Source organism: Petromyzon marinus, chromosome 20 (genome assembly GCF_048934315.1).
Source record: "Petromyzon marinus isolate PM22_M1 ecotype Great Lakes invasive population chromosome 20, UKy_Petmar_22M1.pri1.0, whole genome shotgun sequence".
Taxonomy (NCBI): Eukaryota; Metazoa; Chordata; class Hyperoartia; order Petromyzontiformes; family Petromyzontidae; genus Petromyzon; species Petromyzon marinus.
In genome coordinates, this window is record NC_133686.1 from 9,915,541 (window position 1) to 9,938,137 (window position 22,597).

General features: G+C 45.6%; 1 protein-coding gene across 14 annotated transcripts in view; it reads left to right on the forward strand.

The window, feature by feature from the left end:
* Window positions 1–22,597, forward strand: part of LOC116944118 (chromodomain-helicase-DNA-binding protein 9-like) — a 171,174-nt gene that overhangs the window by 116,781 nt on the left and 31,796 nt on the right. For 13 of the 14 annotated variants that reach the window (XM_076068299.1, XM_076068305.1, XM_076068309.1 and 10 more), the window contains 6 exons: window positions 1,633–1,888; window positions 2,486–2,696; window positions 16,927–17,122; window positions 18,073–18,240; window positions 20,263–20,439; window positions 21,311–21,421. In XM_076068299.1, the coding sequence (XP_075924414.1) occupies window positions 1,633–1,888; window positions 2,486–2,696; window positions 16,927–17,122; window positions 18,073–18,240; window positions 20,263–20,439; window positions 21,311–21,421 (1,119 nt within the window). The remainder of the gene's footprint in view (window positions 1–1,632; window positions 1,889–2,485; window positions 2,697–16,926; window positions 17,123–18,072; window positions 18,241–20,262; window positions 20,440–21,310; window positions 21,422–22,597) is intronic. The other variant, XM_076068300.1, reaches the window with a different exon arrangement.

Sequence of the window (22,597 nt, forward strand, 5' to 3'; positions counted from 1 at the left end):
TTCCAAATTGTACATAATGCAAAAATTATAAAAATATACTTTTGTATTTTGGGGGGGGGGGGGGGGCGGGGCGCAATAATGAATATAATATATTGCACGGCCAGTGAGCGGTGACGTCACATCTGTGATGGACTAAACTATGAATTTCCGTGCGAAGAACGGGTACACTTGCTAGTGTCCTATGAAGAAGGGCCATTGCCTGAAACATGGCTCGTTATATATTTTGGAGCAGTGTTATTAAAGATTGTGTTGCAATTTGTATTTGTGTTATCTAAAGCAGTCAAGTATAATCATTTCAGTTATGAGTGATGATCGTGAGATGGTGTACATAAGTGATAGTAAAGATTGTATTAGTGGTGATGACTGGGTTTGTGAGTGTGATAATGTTTGAACAGTGACAGTAGTACTGGTGTTGGAAATGATGCTGTTGGTGACAGTTGTGGTTATTGTTAGGATATGGGGAGGGATAGTGGAGCGGTTAGCGCACTGCACGACGAACACGGCGACCCGAGTCCAATTCCCACTCTCGGATAACACCAGTGACGATTATCTGAACCAGTCCTGGGCCTCCCCTAGGTTTTCTCAGCCTCAAATGATTACTTGCGCCTTCAGTCTTTCAAGCCTATTCGGGGATATTTGACTTTGTCTATTGTTCGGATGCATTCATGGTTGTTGGTGCATTCTGCTCAGATTATGTCCAATTACCTTGGTTTATGGACATTAGATGGGTGACCTTTATACTCACATCAGAGCCCATTGAGTCCTGAGTTTTCACTTTCAAGGTACTTAAGTAGGGATAGTAAAATAGTGAATTCAAATGTTTAACAAAACAATAAAAAATAAATAAAAAATGTACAAACTCTCTGAAACAGTCCCATAGCTAGTCAATGAATTGCTAGAATGTGGCATCATTATTTGATTGACGAATATCATTTTTAAATGTAGTGCCTTCCTTGGCTGCAGGGTTAACTTGAAGCAATGACGTACAAAAGATTCAAATCCACAAATGTTTTCTTTCTTGCACGCACAATTTTATCCACTTGTCTTTTTAACACGTAGGCTTTCGCGACCAATATCATCCATTATAGAGATTTTTTTGGGTTAGATCGCGTAAATATATAAATGTGTCGTTATCTTGGCACGTAATTTTATCAGGTGTCCGGTGGCTAAGAGGTCAGACCAAGGGGATATGGGTTTCGGCCTCCGACAATTAATCTGGATTCTCAAGTGAAATCATCTGATTTTCTTAGCCTGGTCACCGATGACTCCCCAAGAAGAAGAAAAAACACATCACCTTTATATTTGCCTTAAGAAATTCTGCCTAAATTCTGAGACTCTGACAATTGAAACATTGGTTTTATTCTTATTCCACAAACACGAAGCTCACAGCTGCATCTGAGCGAGAGCGTATCTCCTGTTGTCTCAATAAAGAAATGCCACGTGAAGGGTTTTCAGAAGAACGTACGCGGACATCTCTATCCCGGCCATCCTTGAACAAACAGGGTCCCACTGCTCTCTGTAATTTCTGAATGACACCTGACTGCTGATTTGACTCGGAGGATCAAAGCCATTCCAGGGATGCTTTGCGTCGCGTTGTTTTGTAATCGTCCGCCTTGCCCGACCTGCGCACAGGTGCAGAAGCTTCAGGCCATTTTGAAGCCCATGATGCTCCGGCGGCTCAAGGAGGATGTTGAGAAGAACCTGGCGCCTAAGCAGGAAACCATCATTGAGGTGGAGCTCACCAACATCCAGAAGAAATACTACCGTGCCATCCTGGAGCGCAACTTCTCTTTCCTGGCCAAGGGAGCGGGCCAGGCCAACCTGCCCAACCTCATGAACACCATGATGGAGCTGCGCAAGTGTTGCAACCACCCCTACCTCATCAACGGTGAGTGGCAGGGCGGTCCTCCCACCGCGTCACCAGTGATCGGCAATCTTGACTCGGAAGCAGTCGTCTGCATTGTATTGGAAAGGGATTGTGCCCTGAAATTATTTATTTTGGAAACGGTCATCTTTATTTTGACAGGGTGACATGATGCTCACAGTGCTCGAATCGCAATTAGAAGTGGGCGAGTTCAAATGCCAATCAGGCACCGACTCGGCCTGCCCTAACATAGCACTTGATAAAAATTGGTATCACTGTGGAAAGCCTACAGTTGTCAAGTACATAATACACTGGCGTTCGCTTTGTGAATGTGGAAGTGTTTACCTCTGGTTTAAGGCTGCCAACAGGGATTCATTTCCCTGGCCAATGCTCATTTAACGAGGCAGACAATTAGACGTCTAAACGCCACGCTTGCTTGATTGAGCAGGTCAACAAAAACGAGGAGGAACAGAAGGGGTGGAGGGTGTGGGAGGGGTGTTTCCCATTTCTGCACAGCCCAATGGATCTACTCACATTCAGTGGCCACAACAAGGGTGTCGGCGGTTCAAGCCGCTTCTGCCTGCCCACTGTTTGCCCACCCCCCCCCCCCCCCCAAAACAGGCGCGGAGGAGAAGATCCTGTCGGACTTCCGCGAGGCGCACGGGGCCGACGTGCCGGACTTCTACCTGCAGGCCATGGTGCAGGCGGCCGGCAAGCTGGTGCTCATCGACAAACTCCTGCCCCGGCTGCGCGAGGGAGGCCACAAGGTGCTCATCTTCTCGCAGATGGTGCGCTGCCTCGACATCCTGGAGGACTACCTCGTGCAGAAGAGGTGAGCCACGACGGCGAGCCTGGGGCCTGCCGAGGGGTTGCCTTCGAACGATCCACGCCTGTTCATGGCGCGAGAGTCGACTTGGCCTTCGCTCCCCCCCCTCCCTCCCTCCGACGTGTTGTCAGTGCGTTACCCGCGCATCGTTCGGCGTGATAGTGTCGACGACATTTCTCTCCGCGTGCTGGGTGCTCGTTCAGGGAGTCTAGTTCCTGAGCTAGTGGGAGCGTAACATTGGACGTCGCAACTTCAGGAAGAACAATAAAAAAACACACATCGGAGAGCTGTGTACAGCACTACTGGATTGGCTCAATGCTCATATGGGCACAGGGTGGTGTTCACCTCCATGGGTAGCACTGAACACTGCCAGTTGAAATTGCTTACTCTGTTGAGCCCTATTCTGTGAAGACAAGTACCACTGTTAACTTAATCCAGAGTGGTACTCAATTTAGTGGCAGTATAGGGATGATGTGCTGAGTCATTCTCTAACTTTATGATTGTAAGTCGAGCATGCTCAGCACAGTGGCCACGTGGTCAGATACACATTGATTATAGTCGTGGTGCCATGGCCAGGGCATTTGCACAGAACACGGCACCCGAGTTCAATTCCCATTGACCGTGAACATTGGCAATATATCGTCAAACAAACCCCTATGACTGACACGGTTTGAGGAGGTGTTCATCCAGCAGTGGATTGGTCACAATCTCTGAAAAAAAATATCCATAGACTGGCAGCCTTGTCCAATTTTGTTTGACTGTGAATACGTCAGGGGCTTTTTGGAACAGGGTGGGTGATTTATCTCTCAGAATATAGCTGGTGATCTGGAGACGGGTTAGCTCTGGTGAAACACGTGGATGATGAGAAAAGAGGTGACAGTGAGGACAGCTGAATTGTACCAAGTCACCCTCGGTTTGCTCAACCTAGTGTTCATTTGGGCGCAGCTCCTGCATGTTGTGTGTCGGGTACGAATGTCATGGCATTGCTTTGTCCTTTACGACATTCATCATTATTGTGGTTGCTTTATCGCTCAAAGTTTTAATATCCTGCTAAGATTTTTTTTCCACATCCGTCCCTGCATACATTGGAATCTATTTAACTATATCTACACAGCATGCCATATTTTGTTAATGTTTGAAACGGGAATGTCATGCAGTCCATCCTACAATTAAACATAGTGTTCTAATTAAGAGAGCTTGATATTCCTTCGTTTAAGCGTAAGCCTTCACATTGTTAGTGCACACAGTTTATTATTTAACTTTTAAAAATATAAAAATCCCCGTATGCGGACACAGAAAATTAAGGGACAAACTCAGTAATCTTTCCTGTCTGTGTCAAGCAGTAGGAGGCTGACTTATTGGACTGGACTACTCAGCTTGTGTTAATGTCATCATTTTTATTTTTTGCACTGGTTTCCAGAACGGCACGGCATCTTGCGTGATACAAACGGGAATCTTATTTTTATTACACTGTAAATTCCAGGCACTGCAGCTTCATTTCCATTTCTGCGAAGCACCGCATGCCGTTCATCCATTCCAAACTCCTGCTTCTTTATTTTAAATCAACCAGTGTCCCAGATACGTGTTTCATTAAATGAAACTTAAATTTTACACGCACGCTTTGGGGGGGGGGGGGGGTCAGTGTTGCTGTCATTTATTTTTTGCGATGGAATGTTTGACGAGATATTAGTATGCCCCGCACGCGTCTGGCGTCTTCGGGGCTTGCATAGCTGTGATGCCAAAACCGTGAATCCAGTGCCACTTCAGATGCAGTCACGTATATACTCGCACTGCGGCAGGAGATTTTGTCACGCCGATTTGAAAGTTTGCGGATTGCATATCCCAGTCAGAGATGCTAGGTTCCCTATGGGGTCATCAAATCGCCCTCATTCAAGTTTCAAAGCTCAAAATCAAGATCATTATTTAGACTAGAGGAATCCCATGAGGTTATGAAGCTCCTTTTCACAAATATTCCAGTATGTGTGGCTCAGCAAGCTCAGCAGCATCTTGCTTGGTAAGTACTTGGAAATGAGACAAACCTGGTATTCCCTGGCATTCTAGGCTGGGCCTATGAAAGTGGTCAGGAGATGACAGTACAGCAGTGCAGTTAATCCATCTCTGCAGAGCTTTGAGGGTTATCCCCTCGTATGCATACTCTTTTTCTGTAGGTGCTGCGGTTTCCTTCCACATATCACTCATTCATGAAATTAGCAAAACATTGTAATGCACGACCTGAATAAGAATCTTGAAACTCTTTGAAGCATTTCTGGTCAAATAAAGTACGTGCATTTTTCAGTACCACTGTGTGGGAAGTCAACTGAGTGTTGTATTGAGGGGGACTGTCCTTTGCCATCGTAATGTGGACTTTATCACTGGCTTTTCAGACAGGGGGACATTTTTTTTGGTTTGGGTTAAGGCATCAGATGGCAAAGCAAAGATAATCCTCACACTAACACTAACCCGTAACTTAGACCGAGAGAAATATACGCGCAGTGTATTTTTTTCCACAATTCACAACTGCAGCTAAAGCATGCAATTGGTAAAAAAAAATAGTCGGACTCCGTTACTCGATCGCGGGCATGGATGTGCTCATCGCCCCCCCTCCGCCACCCGCCTTCCGGTGACACCAGCGGGGGGAGTGCCCTCGTCACGAGACGCCTCGCTGAAGGTCGCAGAAGCTCCTCTACCCACCTCCCCCCTGCCACCATGGCTCTGGCTAAATGCCCCCCACATGTGAGAAGGGTCACCCAGATTCCGCCACCGCCGCTGACCCAACGCTCAGCAGGGGTGTTGACGACACGTCAGCGAGGCCTTACCGGTGCCTGATAGAGTCGATTAGTTGTTGGACGTGTGTGAAAAAGAGCTTTATAGCTCATCGGATTCCTCCAGTGTAAATAAATATTCTGATTCAGAATCACACTTATTCTGGGTGGGGGGGGGGGGCATTGCCAATTATAAGAAGAGGCTTTTTTGTGTGAATGCTGCATTTTAAGTTTGTGTAATGAGTGTTTCTTTCCCCCCCCCCTTATGTAATGTTGCTCAACGTATATTCTTGCAAGCAGGCATGAGGGCACTCCGAGCGTACAACTGGTAAAGCTTACCATAGCGCGCATTTGTATTTACGGTTTTTTTGTTGCTTATTGGTATAATAATGATGTTATTTTATTTTTATACAGCGCCATATCATACCAGAGCGATAAGGGCTTTATATCTCACATCTCATCTCAAACATTTAAAAGGGCTCCCCCAGTGGCAGCTGTCCCTGTAAGGCAGAAGGTTATTTATCACTTAGCCTGCAATTGGGTATTTATCTTCCAATTGGAGGACAATGATTGCTATGTGTATTCCCGGTTGTGTGATCTAAAAAATATAAGCAATGAAGTAGAGTCGATAAAACCAGGCAGATTGTAAATAACGGCATTTAATATGCAAATAGAAAATTCTTAGAGGTTTTTTTGGATTAGATCGCGTAAATATATAAATGTGTCGTTAAAACCCGCCACCACCCGACACAGCCAACTAGTAAGGGTTGTCACGTAAACAGAACGTGCCAATTCGTCACTAGTGCAGCACAGCGGCGTGTTGGAGAGCCAAGCCACAACATTTACAATCTGAGTACGACGTTTCTGTATGTATTTTGTGTATTCTGTCCACATTTGTTATTTTATATTGATGTATCATTTATTGTGTGTGATACATTTGTATTATCTTTGAGCACGTCCAAGCAGTGGTGGCTCTGAAACGTGGCCTGTGATCCAGCACTGTGGAGGCAGCAGCGAGGGTTGGTGGATTACTGCACACATGTTGCGTAAGTCCCTTCCCGCTTATGTCGAGGAAGTGCAAGATCTTGGCTCGCCAGCAGAAGGCGGTACAACAAGTAGACTAATCGCCATCTTCTTAGCTCTTTCGGTAAAGTCACGTTGAAGGGAAACAACGTGACTTTACCGAAAGAGCTAAGAATATGAATTACTGCAGTCACGAAAGCTTTAAATCAAAATTTAATCGCCATCTGTTTATATCAGTACGGGGATAGAGCGTTGCCTTTCTCGCACACCTGTGTTTTCTCCAGGTGCTCCAATTTCCTCCCACATATATAAATAATAATTAATTGGCTGAAAACATCTTAAAATAAAAACCTAATGCAGGACCCTCCCTCCGATGTTTCATTGTGGCTTTCCTGGATAGATAGATAAATTAATACATAATTATGGGTAAGCTTGCAAATTACATTTCTTGTTAGGGATTGATTCATCCCATCATCTTCCTTGAGGTTGGTAACAACGACTACCACTTTATAGGAAGTCTACATCGGTCACCCCTTTAAATACTGGCCCTTGTTTATGGTAATTGGGAAGGTGTATTTTCCACCATTTAGTGAGGGTCGTCAACAGAGGTGAGCGATGCCTTCTGCTTATTTTATCAAGGAGACATTTTGCCTTTTCACCTTAAGAATGTCCAAAAAAGCCATTCGAGTTGGAATTTGTACGAGATATATATTTGCCGCAAAATTGAAAATGGCTGTTGAGCTGAATAGCGCCTGTTCGTCGCTGCGGAAAGAGAAGGGGTTAACCTCCTCATCCTCCCTTGTGGGTTTTGGCAGTCGCATTGCTTTGGCACACACGGCTGGAGGGGGGAAAAACCATGAAGCCTTTTTTTATATTGTGGTTTGGCACTGGGCTTCTACGCACTGAATACAGGCTATGTGCGATGCGACTGTAATTACCTGTGCGCGAGCGTGCGTGTGTCTCTGCACGTCTGTGTGTATGCATGTGCGTGTGTCTGGTGGGGAAGCGGTGGTGGCGCGGTTAACGCGCTGCACTCAGAACCCGGCAAACAGAGTTCCATTCCCGCTCACGGCCTACACCAGTGATGATTATCTGAAACAAATCCTGGACATGCCCTCGGTCGACTCGGCCTCAAATGAGTACCTGGTGTGATGGGTAAACATCGCCACGTGGAAGACCAAGGTGGCCTGATATGGTGTTGACCATCCACTCGTGTACCGTGCCGGCCTTCATTGGTGCTCGTTAACAGTACTTGCCCCAACAGTCTGTAAAGGCTATACAGGGGACCTTTGTCTTTGTGCGTCTGGGAGGGGAGTGGTAGTGTAGCAGTTAGCACGCTGCGCTACGAACCCGGCAACCCGGGTTCGATTCCCGCTCATGGCCAACACCAGTGACCTTTATCTGTAGCGGTCCTGAGCCTCCCCTAGGTCGACTCAGCTTTAAATGAGTAACTAGGGTGATGTGTAAATTTCTTTTTACCTACGTGACTTTACCGAATAGAACCAAAGAGTATGGATCCTTGCAGTCACGAAAGCTTTAGATCTAGAATTGTAAAAAATTTCACTACGAGGGAGACAAAGGTGGCCAGTCGTGGTGCTGGCCACCCACCCCCTCGTGTGCCGTGCTGGCCTTCATAGGTGCTCAGGAAGAGCACTTGTCCCAACATTATGTCAAGGCTATAGGGGGGATTTGTCTTTGTGCATCTGGGTGCATGCTTGTGGGTATCTGCGTGCTTGTGTGCACGTGTCCGTATGTGCGTACGTACGTGCCTGTGTGCGTACCAAAGCACATCTGTCCGCCTGTGTGTTTGCATGCTTGTCTCTGCGTGTATGTAAATGCCTGCCTGTGAACTGTGTGCACGTGTCTGTGTGTAAATTCACGCGCACACGCATACCTCGATACATTGGATGTGTACTCTTTGGAAGGCGTGTCTCGCAAGCAGCTTGAATATTCCCTGCTCTTGGTCACTCTGAACTAGGCGACCATTCCTCACACACTGGACTTGCCGTATTCGCACGCTTTCAGATGCGCTTCTGCGGCTACCTGGAGCGTTCTTCCTTCCGATATTAGGAAGCCACTGGAGAAATGCATATTCTTTGGTTCTTTCGGTAAAGTCACAAAAATAAAATAAAAACACGAATGTAGACTGTAGCCTGGTTCTTAACCGGAGTGAGTGTACTGGCAATTAATAATGTAGACTGTAGCCTGGTTATTAATTTTGGTGAGTGTACTGGTAGTCTATAATGTAGACTGTAGCCTGGTTATTAATTTTGGTGAGTGTACTGGCAATCTATAATGTAGACTGTAGCAATGGTTATTTAACTGAGTGAGCGCACTGGCAGTCTATAATGTAGACTGTAGCCTGGTTATTAAGTTTGGTGAGTGTACTGGCAGTCTATAATGTAGACTGTCGCCTGGTTATTAAGCTGGTGAGCGTATTGTCAGCCTGTAATGTAGACTATAGCAATGGTTATTAAACCAAGTGAGCGCACTAGCAGTCTATAATGTAGACTGTAGCCTGGTGCTATGCACTTTTGTATCTAGATTGAAAAGTAATTTCTTTGGAACTGCTTTTTGTGTTTAGTTTATTCTACTTCCCCCACACCTCTGATTAGAACCATTGGCTACGTGCAGTGCGAAAGACGTTCAATATGTATACATAACATACATTGCATTCAATATTCCCATGTGGCAATTTAAACAGCTAGAATTTCGACGGCTATTGCCCACCTTACTCTAGCTCTTGTGGAGGGCTTCTCGGCGCTTCGTGCCTCACCTGTCGCCCCCACTGATGTCCTCTTCTTCCCCCCCAATGTGTGCAGATACATACCTGTCAACCCATATGATTTATCTGTATTCTTGTACGGAGAAATTGAGTAAAAAAACGTTTGTCATTTTTTCTGTTTCTCCCTTGTTATGGGACTTTTTAGGATAAACGTTGAGATTTATAAGGGTACGTGGTGACCAATAAGGTCTGAATTTGTCTGTCATAAGGTAGGCACTGATAAGGGGTTGACAGGTATGCAGATACTACTGCCTTGAGTCTATTGTATTTCGCGTGTGTAGCCATATATGCCTACATATTTTTTGGGGGTGGACAATTGTTGTAAACCGGTTGGATCAACTTTTTACCCTCACATCTAGGTGGGGGGGGGGGGGTAATTCTATAACGTTTTGATTCAGGCCTTCTGAAAGGCTCTTATAATTTAGCTGACGGACAAACGGAACGCCGGGATTTTATAATCCAACCACTTCAACCCAGCAGCATAATGGGCACAAAACAGTCGTGGTGGGATAAAGTGTGGGTACTCACGTCTCTTTTAAGAAATCTGGCCGGTGTAGAAGAGTACGCCAAAATTACCCTCTACAGGGCTTCTGTAGAGCTCTCTCAAGTGGAGCCCCTTCTACCAGCAGTGGTGTGCCCCAGCAATTGCAGTGCTACAGCTTAACTTTCTTTTTCATTGTTCCTCAAGTCCACGAGTTTCACTCGGTAGGACAGCGATGAATTTGATCAACATTTTATATTTAATTGCAAGCCTTGCAGAGACCAACAGTACGTAGAAACGCTACAATATAGTCTGGTTGAAGGCAAGCTCTTTTCAGTCACCATCTCCCCTGGCCTAGAACGTCTTGCAGGAAGTTATTAAACCAGCATGCCATCCTTGGCAAAGGACGTCCCGTCTTCTCGTGCACGGATGTGAAAAATCCCACGATACCCATCGCAAGAGTAGGCCATTGTGCATTGTTGCCGTTGGCCAAATCCACAAACCTTACGCATCGCCAATAGAATTTCTCACCAAGAACACGAGAGGACCTCTTGAAAACGATGTGGGTTTTTGACTTAATGAAATGACACGTTTGGAAACGTGCGTTATAACTTATGATTAACGATAATGGTGCAGGCCTGCAGTTACTTGCTCACACACTGACTAGTGGAAGGGCCTCGACTAGAGGAAATCTTAGTGAGCTGCCTTACAGAATGCTTGGCCTACTTTTCCAAGCTGGCCAGGTGCCTTGAAAGAGGAGCAGCCACACATTACCCCAACCAAACGCGACATGCCGATCAGCTAACTGTGATGTACCCGTGTAAATCGCTGGGTGGAGACGGGGGGGAGGGAATTTAAGAAACATTTCCTTTGCTTTAACTGCCTCATTGGGAGAGCAAACTGGCAATTTCTCTGGATCGCGTGTAAACCGATAATACTAATCCCAATTTATCCACTACGGTCTCATACAAATTTTTTACACGCTCTTTCGGGAAGGTGCTATGTCGGAATGTCTGGATATTGCCTCGTTTAATTGGTCTTTCCAACTGGGAGGGATACAGACGGACCTTGGCAAAGATCAACTCGTGCTTAGGGGGTGGTGAGGGGAGTAATGTGGCCAGCTCGAGCCCACTGGTTGTTCTGCCCTCTCCTAGCCATCTCACGGGGCCAGCAGGTTGGGACTGTCACGGCAAATGAACGTTCACGCTTGTACACGAAGGGCACAATAACCGGGCAACATATAAAGCCACACGCATTTTTCCGAATTCAACCATGCCCATTAATTTGTATCATCGATTCCAGTTGTGTAGAGGAAGAACTTGTAGAGCCGTTTAATTGGGTCTCCTCGTCACGAGAAAATGTTTCTTTCATGCCCTAGACAATTGCGTTTTGCTGCATGTCAGTCAAGCAAATGATATGCACACTGTAGGGTGAGACTGATTAAGTGGAAAACCAAATTCACATGTTGGTCATTAGTGATCTGTTTGAAATCATCAACCGTCAACACGTAGAGACCAGATTTAATCACATGTGGCTGGCTGCATTCATGTCCACGATGACAGAAATATTGGCCTAGTGCTCAGTTAGGGACATAACCCTAGAAAAAAAGAGAGCGGCACCCATCCCCAGTGTTTTAACCCCGAGATATATCTGCGGTGCTCGAATCTGTGGTGTGACATGATCAGTACGAGCCCCAAGAGCGACCGAGCCACCACCTCTCTCAATCCAGACTTTTGAGTAGGTCAGCACAAGTGCACGCCGGAGCGGGTGAGAGCGTTTGTGCACGACGCAGATGCATCGCGATGGCGGGGAGGTCTCACTCTTGGCGGCTCGTATCGCAGGCAGTTGTTTTGACGGAGGCTCCAGTAATAACAGCTGGCAGCGCCTGGCACTCATAAGTGGCACGGCTGAGGCCAGCGGAAATCTGCGGAAGCCACGGAGCAGCCATCGCTACAAGCTCTGTCCTTGTCCAGCGGAACTGCAAATTATCAACGCCGAGAACCCGAGCTCTGCTTTGTTTCACTGTTCCCGTTTCAGTTGTCTCTGCCGCTTGTTTAAGAAGATTCAATTTTGGATTCCATTTCTCAGAGTTCAAGAGCTGCCATGGTAATTGGCGTGAGTGCCGGTTAATTTTCAGAAGCAATGCTGTTCATGAGATGCCATAATTACCACAAAATGGCAGCAGTGACGGACAAGCATTTTTTTATTTTGTGGCCAGACAATGATGGGCTTTTGCAGTCTGGCTAGTTCAAGGGAATCATTGTATTTTTCATCAGCTGCCAATGCTCGAATATGTTAATTTCTACTTCATATATACAGATTTTTGTACGATTATATGCATGTTTATTATTGATTTCAAGACTGCTGGGGTAATTTGAATGCAGTGTATTTTAGTTTGCATGCGGTAGAGAGCGATGGTGCATTGGTATACACACTCTACTATGATCACAGTGCCTCGAGTTAGATTCACACCCGTGATACTCAAGACGAAGGACCCGGAGAAAAATCCACGCGACCACAGTGAGAGAACATGAAAACTCCAAATATACAGGCGTCAAGGTTGGGATGGAACCCACAACCTCCTATATACCTAGTGAGGTAGTTAACATCTCGCCAACCGCGGCGCTCACAACGAGCCAAGGTGAGGGTGTATGGATCTGCGCGCATGCTTGTGCATATACGCATGCGTGCCAATGGGAGGCGTGTTTCGAGAAGTTCCTGCACTTTTCACGGTGCTGCTGGAAGACATCCAGCTTAGCGCGGTGATTGGAATCTTCCCATCAGCCGAAGCCGAGAGCTGTAATCTCATTGGCCCGTGAACAGCTTTGCGAGGGTTAACCCGTACAGCTTAGGGGATGTGGTGCCACTTTATGCCATGAAACTTCATTTCAGGACACCAACTTCAGAGCAGTGCAACAGACGTAGCTGTTGCGCTCAACATCAAAATCAAAATCTTTATTTAGTCTAGAGGAGAAATCCAATGAGCTATGAAGCTCTTTTTCATAGATGTCCAGAAGGACTCGTGGTGTCTGTCCAATGTACACCCTTCACATGTACTTAGCTTGTGGTGCATAGTGAGTTACGGTTGTCAGTGGTGCAATATATTTCAGTATTCCTGTTAATGTGCACGTATTTATACATTTTGATAAGTTAAGATATGAGTGAGACACCGCCAGTGTTTTTCTCCAACCCAAAACTGATGTTGAGCTTGTAGTTTTGGTATCATACTCCTCTCGAGGGTAGATAGTAGAGTTGTTGGATCACACAGTGATGAAGCAAAAGAGTGAGATGCCTGTAAGAAGGCAGTACACCAAGTAGGTACAAGTCTTGTATCTGTGTCATGTAGGAATATATGCCCCTTTTATATGCTCAGATTCAACAGAGCTCATATCCATAGCTCTCAGTGTTTTCCATATACTCCTTTGCAGGAATCTTATAAAAGGGAATTGATTGAAGTTCCAGTTATCATACGTTTCCAAATTCCATTAAGTATATTTATTGTTATCGTTGCAATTGTTTGCAAAAGTTGCTGGCTTTTGGGTTAATATTCCCACAAAAGCAATTGCAGTTCAGGCAGGAAAGTAATTCGTATCATTAAACACGTGTCACTGACCTCGCAGAGTAATTGACCCAGAGCGTGGCTGCTTGTGACATAAAACGCGCACATACTTCAGTACGGAAATGCATGATGATTGCGGGCAAAGGTTGCACTTTAATCCTGAGCCTTGCTTTTCCCAATCCTGGGTTGACCGGTTATTTTTTTTTATCAACTCCACTGTCAAAGCAACACGTGGAGTGCTGCATCTTGTATCAAACTCTCAATAGAAGAGCTGAAATGCAGAGTGCTGGAGATATAAAATACAGAGTGACTCAATAAAAGAGCTGTAATTTAGTGTTGCAGGTACAATATTTCAGTTTATTTATTTTGGTATAGCCCTGTGAGCCATTCGGCTCTTGAATCGGGTGCAACCACAACAAACAAAAAAACAAGAAAACATCTTCAAGTGACTATGTGACTGTGCAAACAGAAAATCCATGAGAAAAAAACAGCAAAATATTCCTGAAAAAAGAACCGTACACCAACGCAGTGTGCATAAAAATCCCAGTGGGATGCAAGTCAAACAACAACAACCACAAGAAAACTTAGATTAAGGCCATCAGTCTAACTCCATACTACAACAAAACAAACATGTCCAATCCAAAAAACTTTTCGAAATCACCAAAAAATAAAGCCATAATTGCAACGTAACAGTGATCACAGGGACTGTGACCGAATTTTTACAATAAACTACATAAATAACATGTAACACCAAATCCTAGAGCCATAGCTGGCTGCATGAGTTACTCCACAACAACAGAAGCATCAGTCGGAGTATCAAATTTTTCAATGCACCTTTAAGATCAGCACGCTAAATCAAAGTACAGATGCAGAGTGACTCTCAATAGAAGAGTCGAAATGCAGGGGATTGCAGATACCAGATGCAGAGTGACTCTCCGTAGTGAATACAATTGGTTTTCTCCTCAGTGTGTTGAATTTCCACCACCCGTGACTGGTTTAATTGGAATCCTGAAATCAAGGCCACGTCCTTTGCCACTCTCTGGGACACCTACATCATGCGTGGCATACACCTGAGTGAATTATTTTTGAAAAATATAGATATAAAAATATATATGGCTGTATGGATGAGGAGAGGTTAGAGGCATGAATTTGACCCGGCACTACTGAGATCGTGATTTCAAATCTAGGTTCCAGCCACGCATGATTTACCTGTTTACCATGTAGGTTTTCATGGCCAATATCCATAAAGGTTTTTGTAGGTTAGATCGTGTAAATATAACTGAATGACCCAACAAATAAAAGGTTCAGCGTATTCTCAGATTGGCATGATCCATTTTTTACTTATATAACTGGTCTTTGCACCTGATAGGTCCAAAGATATGACGTCACATTTCCTCCCACTATTTAAGACCGAAACAGGATGACTTCTTTACAATTCTGGATATCGTCTGATAAAGCTGGTTGTTGTAATCACAAGCAAAATGTTGTAATCAAATTGTAAATTTTGTGGGTTTGCTCTCCAAACACACCGGTGTGCTGAAGTAGTAACTAAGTGGCATGTTCTGTTTATGTGACAAACCTTATTAATTGTCTTTATCGTGTGGCGGCGGGTTTAACGACACATTTATATTTACGAAGTCTAACCCAAAAAGACCTTTATTATGGATGATTTAACTGATTTTTTTATGTCGAGCCAGTTGATAATCTCGTCTTGGTCACAAATAAATGCACAATTGTTGAGAGAACAAAACAATCACCTAAAATCTGAGTATCTGCTTTTAGGAATGTTAGATTGAGTTCTGATTGACAAAACACATAAAATACGTGCCCTTAGTATGGGAAATAGAAGCCCATTCAACTGACTTCAGAATTGCGGACAGAGGAAAAGTAGCTGTGAAGGAGATGAGCAGAGACACTGCACGGAGATGTCGGGGCGAGGGGAGCAGAGGGAGAAGCAGACATGGCACTGTCTTTGCGGAGTGAGAGAAGAAGGGAGATGTATAAAGTAAGAGAAGTGGAGAGCTATTTTACATTGTGATTATTGTCTACGAGACACAGAGATACTTTACATGACGATTTATTGAGAGTGAGGTAAACGCAGCACGAGAGGTGTACTGAGTGAGCGATACGCCTGGAAGAGAAGTATATATTCGCCTTTGAAGAGACAGTGCAAATAATATAACCATAGCAGGATAAGATGAGAACATTCAATGTACACTTTTACAGCAGGAAAAAGCCTTTCGCTCAGGTTTTCCTAGACCAAACATACATTTTTGTGGTCCCCTGAACAGCGTTAGCTCAACGTTTCACTGTATCATTTCGTGTATGGAAGGGGGGGGGGGGTATGGAACCCTCAGTGCTCGAGGAATATTAGCGAGAAGGGAGCTCCCTTACATATCTTCGAAAATCTACGTAAAATTAATATAAGTGCCAGAAACATTGACTGGTAGCCTCTTCAAGGTCCCAGCAGTGTTCTGTGGATAGCGGCGCTGGGCTGAATGAGGCAACTTGTTTCCAAAGAGAGACAAAATAAATGTGCTGTCATAAATCTACTTCACTTGACGCGTAAAACATCTCCTCCTGCTTTTGTTTTATTATTTTAAAAAGAGCCTTATTGTTAACTTTGCACTGCCGACTGAAATGTTACTACAGGTTCATGGAAATCTCTGCTTTGGGCCTAATGTAAAATATTAAGCGAGCTCGAAAATGGAAATCTTGGCCACATCCACGGGAATGAGACACCTCTCTTAGAGAGCACCTTCTTTTACGAATGGCAAGAAAATTACCAGGCGTCAAAACGGTACGCAGCAGCGTGCATTTTCGTCATCCTCAATATTACATTCTGCTTAATATACTTACTCCACAGTGTCATCACTTTAAATGCCAGCTTAGGTTGTTGGGTCGGATGAGCGCGTCGAACGGTTAGTTCTGTCGGGGATATGAGCAAGTTTAGGGCTATTGCATAAAAATGCAACCAATTATTATTTAATTTAGGCTATCAGGGTCATGTGATGGGACAAATAATCTCACAGAGCAATGCATTCTCATGTGTTATAGAACTGCTGTGAACATCCCCCATCAAGAGCCTGTTTGTCCACATACAGGAGGTGCACTTTGCCACACGCAATGCTGCTGACAAATGTTTGTCACGTGTGGCAGTCACACCGATTCTTTTTTTTTACTTCCAGAGCTGAATTTAGCCAAATAAGGCGAAATACCTCTGAGCACATAAGCCGGAGAATGTACCTGATATCATAAAATATCACAAGTAAAGCAGAATTGAGCATAGATTGTGCTTGATTGGGTGACCACCACGCACAAACAGGTTGTCATGGGGCTTCTGGGCTGCGTGGGGAGGAGCAGAGAGAGGACAGTGCAGTATATTATTGTGTTGAACTCTACCATGCTGTCACATTTGTGCTCCCTCTTCCTTACTCACCTGCTCTGACCAGACAAAGGTGAAGCATCGTCAACTAATCCACGCGACCTATGCGGCACGGGGAATCCCGTCATCCAGCGGTGGATTAACTAAACGGACTGTAAACGTACACGTGTAATGTGAGAGCCCAGGATTTTAATGCGAGACCCTTGATAGTTGTCGCTGCCGCGCTTCTCCACGCCCGCAGGTACCCATACGAGCGAATCGACGGGCGCGTGCGTGGGAACATGCGTCAGGTGGCCATCGACCGTTTCTGTAAGCCGGACTCGGACCGCTTCGTCTTCCTGCTGTGCACGCGCGCCGGCGGGCTCGGCATCAACCTCACGGCCGCCGACACCTGCATCATCTTCGACTCGGACTGGAACCCCCAGAACGACCTGCAGGTGAGGCAGCGGGAGGCATGGGGGGCAAGGTAGAGAATTGTGGGGAGTGGGGGTGGAAGGGATTTAGCCCTGTTGTTGTTCACTCTCATACCATCACCGTGTGGCCAGATGTTACTTACCTCGCTTAGTATACAGGAGGTCGTGAGTTTGATCCCGACCCTGATGCTTGCTTTATATGGTTCTGGGTTAAGAGGAAGAGTCAGTAGCTTTGGTTTTCACTGGCCACTATGAATGTCAGAATAAATCCATGCCTTCCTTTTAAAACTTGTGCCTCATTGTCTTTTTGCGGGTGAAATCTCTTACACCAGTATTGCCGGGGTATCCTGCGGGTATTAGCAGCAGGGTGCCCAGTGAAATCAGTTCCAAAAGGAAACACTTTGCTAAATCTTAAGACGTGGAAACTGAACAAATTTTACATAATATTTTTTTTCGGTGAGATCACATTCTAACCCAAAAAACCTCTATGGTCGCGAAAGCCTACGTGTTAAACTGAACTAATATTACCTCTGACAAATCTGCTCGTGCGAATATTAATCTCCAGCATTGCCCCCCAAGATGGATGGAATAAATGTAGCGATATTTTGGTACTCACCCATACCTACGTAATGCATAGCGTCTTGTCAGTAGTATTGTGGTTTGAGTACTCGACACGCAATCGCAAGGTTGTGAGTTGATTCAGTCATCATTCTTTGTTGCGTTTGTAGAATCAACACGACCCCATGCTAAGCCAACAGAGGTCTTGCTGTGACTGCACATTCCCATACGTTCGTCATGGGAATGTGAAATCGCCGCTGCTGACTGCCAGTCTATGGCAGCATTCAGCTGCCATAGACCCATTTTAGCAAGGGAACAACTGACCGCCAACCCCGAGCATTTACTTGCGTACGTGTATTATAAACAGCCTCTGCTATGTGTGTGGTTTATCTGTTTGTCCTGCACGTCCGCCTCAGGCCCAGGCTCGGTGCCACCGCATCGGGCAGAGCAAGGCGGTCAAGGTGTACCGGCTGATCACGCGCAACTCATACGAGCGCGAGATGTTCGACAAGGCGAGCCTCAAGCTGGGCCTCGATCGTGCCGTCTTGCAGTCCATGAGCGGCCGGGAGAACACCACCAACGGGGTGACCGCTTGCCGACGATGCCTAACTTGTACAGTGTTCGTCTTTTTGTGCCTGTCCCTTGCCAGCAATAATGATATTGATTTTGTTATTTCACACAGCGCCTTTTACGCCAGGGCATTTCTGGACACTTTACATCACACCTCATCTCAAACTTTTGAAAGGGCACCCCCAGTGGCAGCTTATCCCTGTGGGCACGAGATGACTCAGCACCTGGCCTGCAAATGGGCATTGGTCTGCTGAGTATGGGGCGATGATTGCTGTGTGTAATTCATGTTCGAATTTGTAATTTTTTTCCCTGATTATGGGCACACATTGGTCTGCTCTTTTCGAATAACATCAGGCGATCTATATCGTGAGTTGTTGTGATGTAGATGTCGCACCAGGTTACGGTTATTACACTCGCAGTAATAACCAGGGTGGCTGCTGGGCTCGGACCGCAAGCCTCTGCAACAAGTGGCGAAAGTGCCACCACCGGGTCATGTCGCCACCCCCGAAACTGCTGTGTCAGTTGTCGGTGCCCACATTGGTGTCGAAACACGCTTGCGTTGCGATCGAAACGACGAGTTTTTTGTTCTTTTTTGTTATTTCCTTTGAACGTATCTACGTGGCTTTACCGAAAGACCCAAAGAATATGAATTCCTGCAGTCACGAAAGCTTTCAGTCAAGATTTAGTATAAATAGCTTTGTTTTAGTCGAGAGAGCCTCGCTGAGTCTCGAGACTTTTTTTGACGGCTGTGCTTTGGCACGTTTGGTCATTTTCCATTAGTACCTGGGTTGTGTGACTCAGGCTGTCATGCATCAGTTTGTAGCCTAATTTAATAATTATAAAATATAATCACAGGCAGGAGTCATCTGGTGACATCACTGCCTTAGAGATTTGAAGCAATTGGCGGGACCCTGGGGTCCCATCACTGCCCCGGGGTGGGAAAAACCGCGTAGCGACACGAGTCTTGCCTTACCGACAACAAAACTAGCGGTCAATCGATTGGCCTCGTCGAGAGCTACTCGGGGCGCTGAGTTTTGTAAAAAGTTAAAAAATTACATAAACACGTTAAATTCACTGCCTGGGGGGCGGGGCTCGCCTTGGCAAAGAAGTTGAGGATCGACGGCTGACCGGAGGGCGTCGTCGTCGCGCGCGACTGCGGCGGACGCCCCCCGGGGCTCCCGTTTGGCCGGTGGGGTGGCGCCCATCGTGTTGATCGCCGCCTGCTGCTGGCGCTTGTTGGTGCGAGTTTGGGTGGGCGGCGCGTTGCTGTCGGGGTCACGAGTGGGCGGACTGAAGAAAAATAATAGTTATTGACCTGATTTTTGTGGGACCCCAGGGTCCCGCCAAATGATTCATTTGTAAGAAAGTCTGACAATGGTGTCACAGTGACATGCCCTAGAGTGCATTTGACTGTGACTTTAATCACTTTTTTTGTAGAGTCATTAATGACCAACCGGATACTATCAGATCTTTCTACACTTGGGAAGCCAGGGGTGGTTATACAAATTCGAGTTCAGGATCACCGCAGTGCTGGCTTAGTGCTCAGTTTCCCGAGCTACCCGGCCATCTCTAAAGTAGCTTGGCATTTTTGACCTGTCCGCACGTCACTACCACCCTACTAAGTATGTATGTATGTTGAACTTCATTCGCACCGTACGTAGCCAACCGTGCCAATCAGATATGCGGAGGAAGGACAACAAACTAAACACAAAAGGCAGTTCTAAATAAATGAGTTTTCAATCGAGAATTAAAATCTCATAGCTCCAGTGGCTTCCTAATATCGTAAGGAAGAGCTTTCCAGACGGCCACAGAAGCGCATCTGAAAGCGTGTGATGTAGTATCATCTTTGTTTCGATGGCCAGCCAAAAGCCGCTGCGAGGATGACCAGAGTTAGTGTGATGGTTTATGCTCCTTAATGAGATCGGCAAGGTATTGTTGTTCATTTGTGGCAAGCACTTTGTGTGCACTGAGTGCGACCTAATAATATTCTGACCCCTTGAGATTCTGACGATGGGATATGTGGCTCTGGCGTGAAGCAGCAGATGTCTAAGAAGGAGATCGAGGATCTGCTGAGGAAGGGCGCGTACGGAGCCATCATGGATGAGGAGGACGAGGGCTCTAAGTTCTGTGAGGAGGACATTGACCAGATCCTGCAGCGCCGCACACACACCATCACCATCGAGTCTGAGGGCAAGGGCTCCACCTTCGCCAAGGTGACGCCTACCCACCATCATCCTTGTCACCTGTATCATCACTGTCATAGTTAGCATTAGCATCATCATTATCATAATCATCTTTGCCAATATCAGACTTTGTATGTTGCACAGGTGTCAAGGTGTAGCAACCTTCACCCCAACCCCACCCCTTGCCCCACCTTAGTTGTATGCTATGAACCATTGACATGCGTTGAAAGAGAAATCTACACTTGAGTGTATATATCTTATAATTTACCATAAAACAAATTGCTTCAAGACAGTGAAGGTGGTTGTATATTTTTCTAATATTTAACATAATTTAAGGAGCACCGGTAAAAACACAATTCCAATACATGTAAGACAAAATAAAAAAAGTTAATTCCTTAGGTGCTGTCTGTAAAACTTGATGAAGAATTTTGCATTCAGCTTGGTGTGTTAAAAGGCAGGCAAGGAGTCTACTTTTTACATTTCCAAAGGAGGGATTTCTTCCACAAATAGAGTAGCGAACAAAGAAAGTACACTTTTTTTCGATTTAGAGCTTTCGTTACTGCAGGGATTCATATTCTTGGTTCTTTCGGTAAAGTCACGTAGAAGGGAAAAAATAAAATAATAAAAATAAAGCATAATAAAATAAAGTACACTTTCCCTATTGTAAGTGCATACCCATAAGACATAGAATAGTTTAACAGCTGCTTACCTACCACAGACTCTACTGTTGAACGTATGGGTGAGTAGTGGAGGACAGACAATGTTCGGCATTACGACAATAAAATACCCATTAATGAGTCAATAGCTGTCGCTTAATGAGGGCTTGCGGTTACGGGGGGGGGATTTAGCCGTTGGTCGAGTTGCGGCGTCTCACCGACCTCGTCGCCTGTGCGCGATGCAGGCGAGCTTCGTCGCGTCGGGAAACCGGACGGACATTTCGCTGGACGACCCCAACTTCTGGCAGAAGTGGGCCAAGAAGGCGGAGATTGATCTGGAGTCCATGCACGGGAAGGTAAGCAGGGCCAGCGTGCCGCCGGGCATGGCGTGGCACTGCGTGGCACTGCGTGAGAGCCGAGCGGTGGCGCAGCGGGTAGCACACACTGCACTACGAACCCGGCGACCCGAGTTCAATTCCTGATCACGGCCCACACCAGTAACGATTATCTGAACCGGTTCTGAGCCTCCCCTCAAATGAGTACCTGATGCGCTCACAGCACATACTCCTACAGTCTCTGAAGCCTATATGGCGATATTTGTCTATCATTAGAATACATTCATGGTTGATGGTGCATTCTGTTCAGGGTATTTTTCAATTGCCAAAGGTTCATGGAATTTAGATGGGTGACCTTTATACCCACGTCAGAGCAAGATGTTAACGTCCTCGCTTGTTATACAGGAAGTCGTGAGTTCGATCCTGACCCTGACACCTATATATTTGGAGTTTGAATGTTCTACCCGTGGTTGCGTGGATTTTTCTCCGAGTCTTACGGTTTTTCTCTCCACATTTAAAAACATGCATCTTAGGTATTTGGCTCCTATAAATTTCCACTTGAATATCCACTTGTTGAGCGATAATTTGTGACCAGGTCGCTTTTGAAAAAGAGTTATATAGCTCAGTGGGCCATACCTGGTAAAATAAAAAAAATAGTTTTAGTTTGTTAGTGATCACTAACAGCAGTTGCTGTAACAGACGCTCAGCTATAAGTCATTGCTTTGATGCACACCTCTTATTGAGAATTTTGGATGTGAAATTGGTAGATCACACAGAGGTCACCATGCGCATGGCAATATCAGTCTGCTGGATTGTAACCTATTTACTCTATAGGTTGCGGTGTATCACCATTTGTCAGAAAATTATCCCGCAAGATGTCACAGAAATAAGTCCTCTTTAGTTATGCACACTAAGGGCACTCAAATTATTCCCTTCAGCAGTCGTGCATAACATGTCGATAAAACATTCATATTATCAGAGCAACAATAAGCCGATTGAGCACATACACAAATTTTATATGATGTGTTGTTTGCATCCAGTAATCGATGACTGGGCTCTCTCCAACTATAAACTTCCTACTTTTGAGAACCCAGTTAAATCATGCGTGGCTGCCCAGATTCAAACCCATAAAATCAGCGGTGTTGACTGACCTGAATTCAGACCCCCCCCCACCCAAGCCATCAGACCACTTCAGAG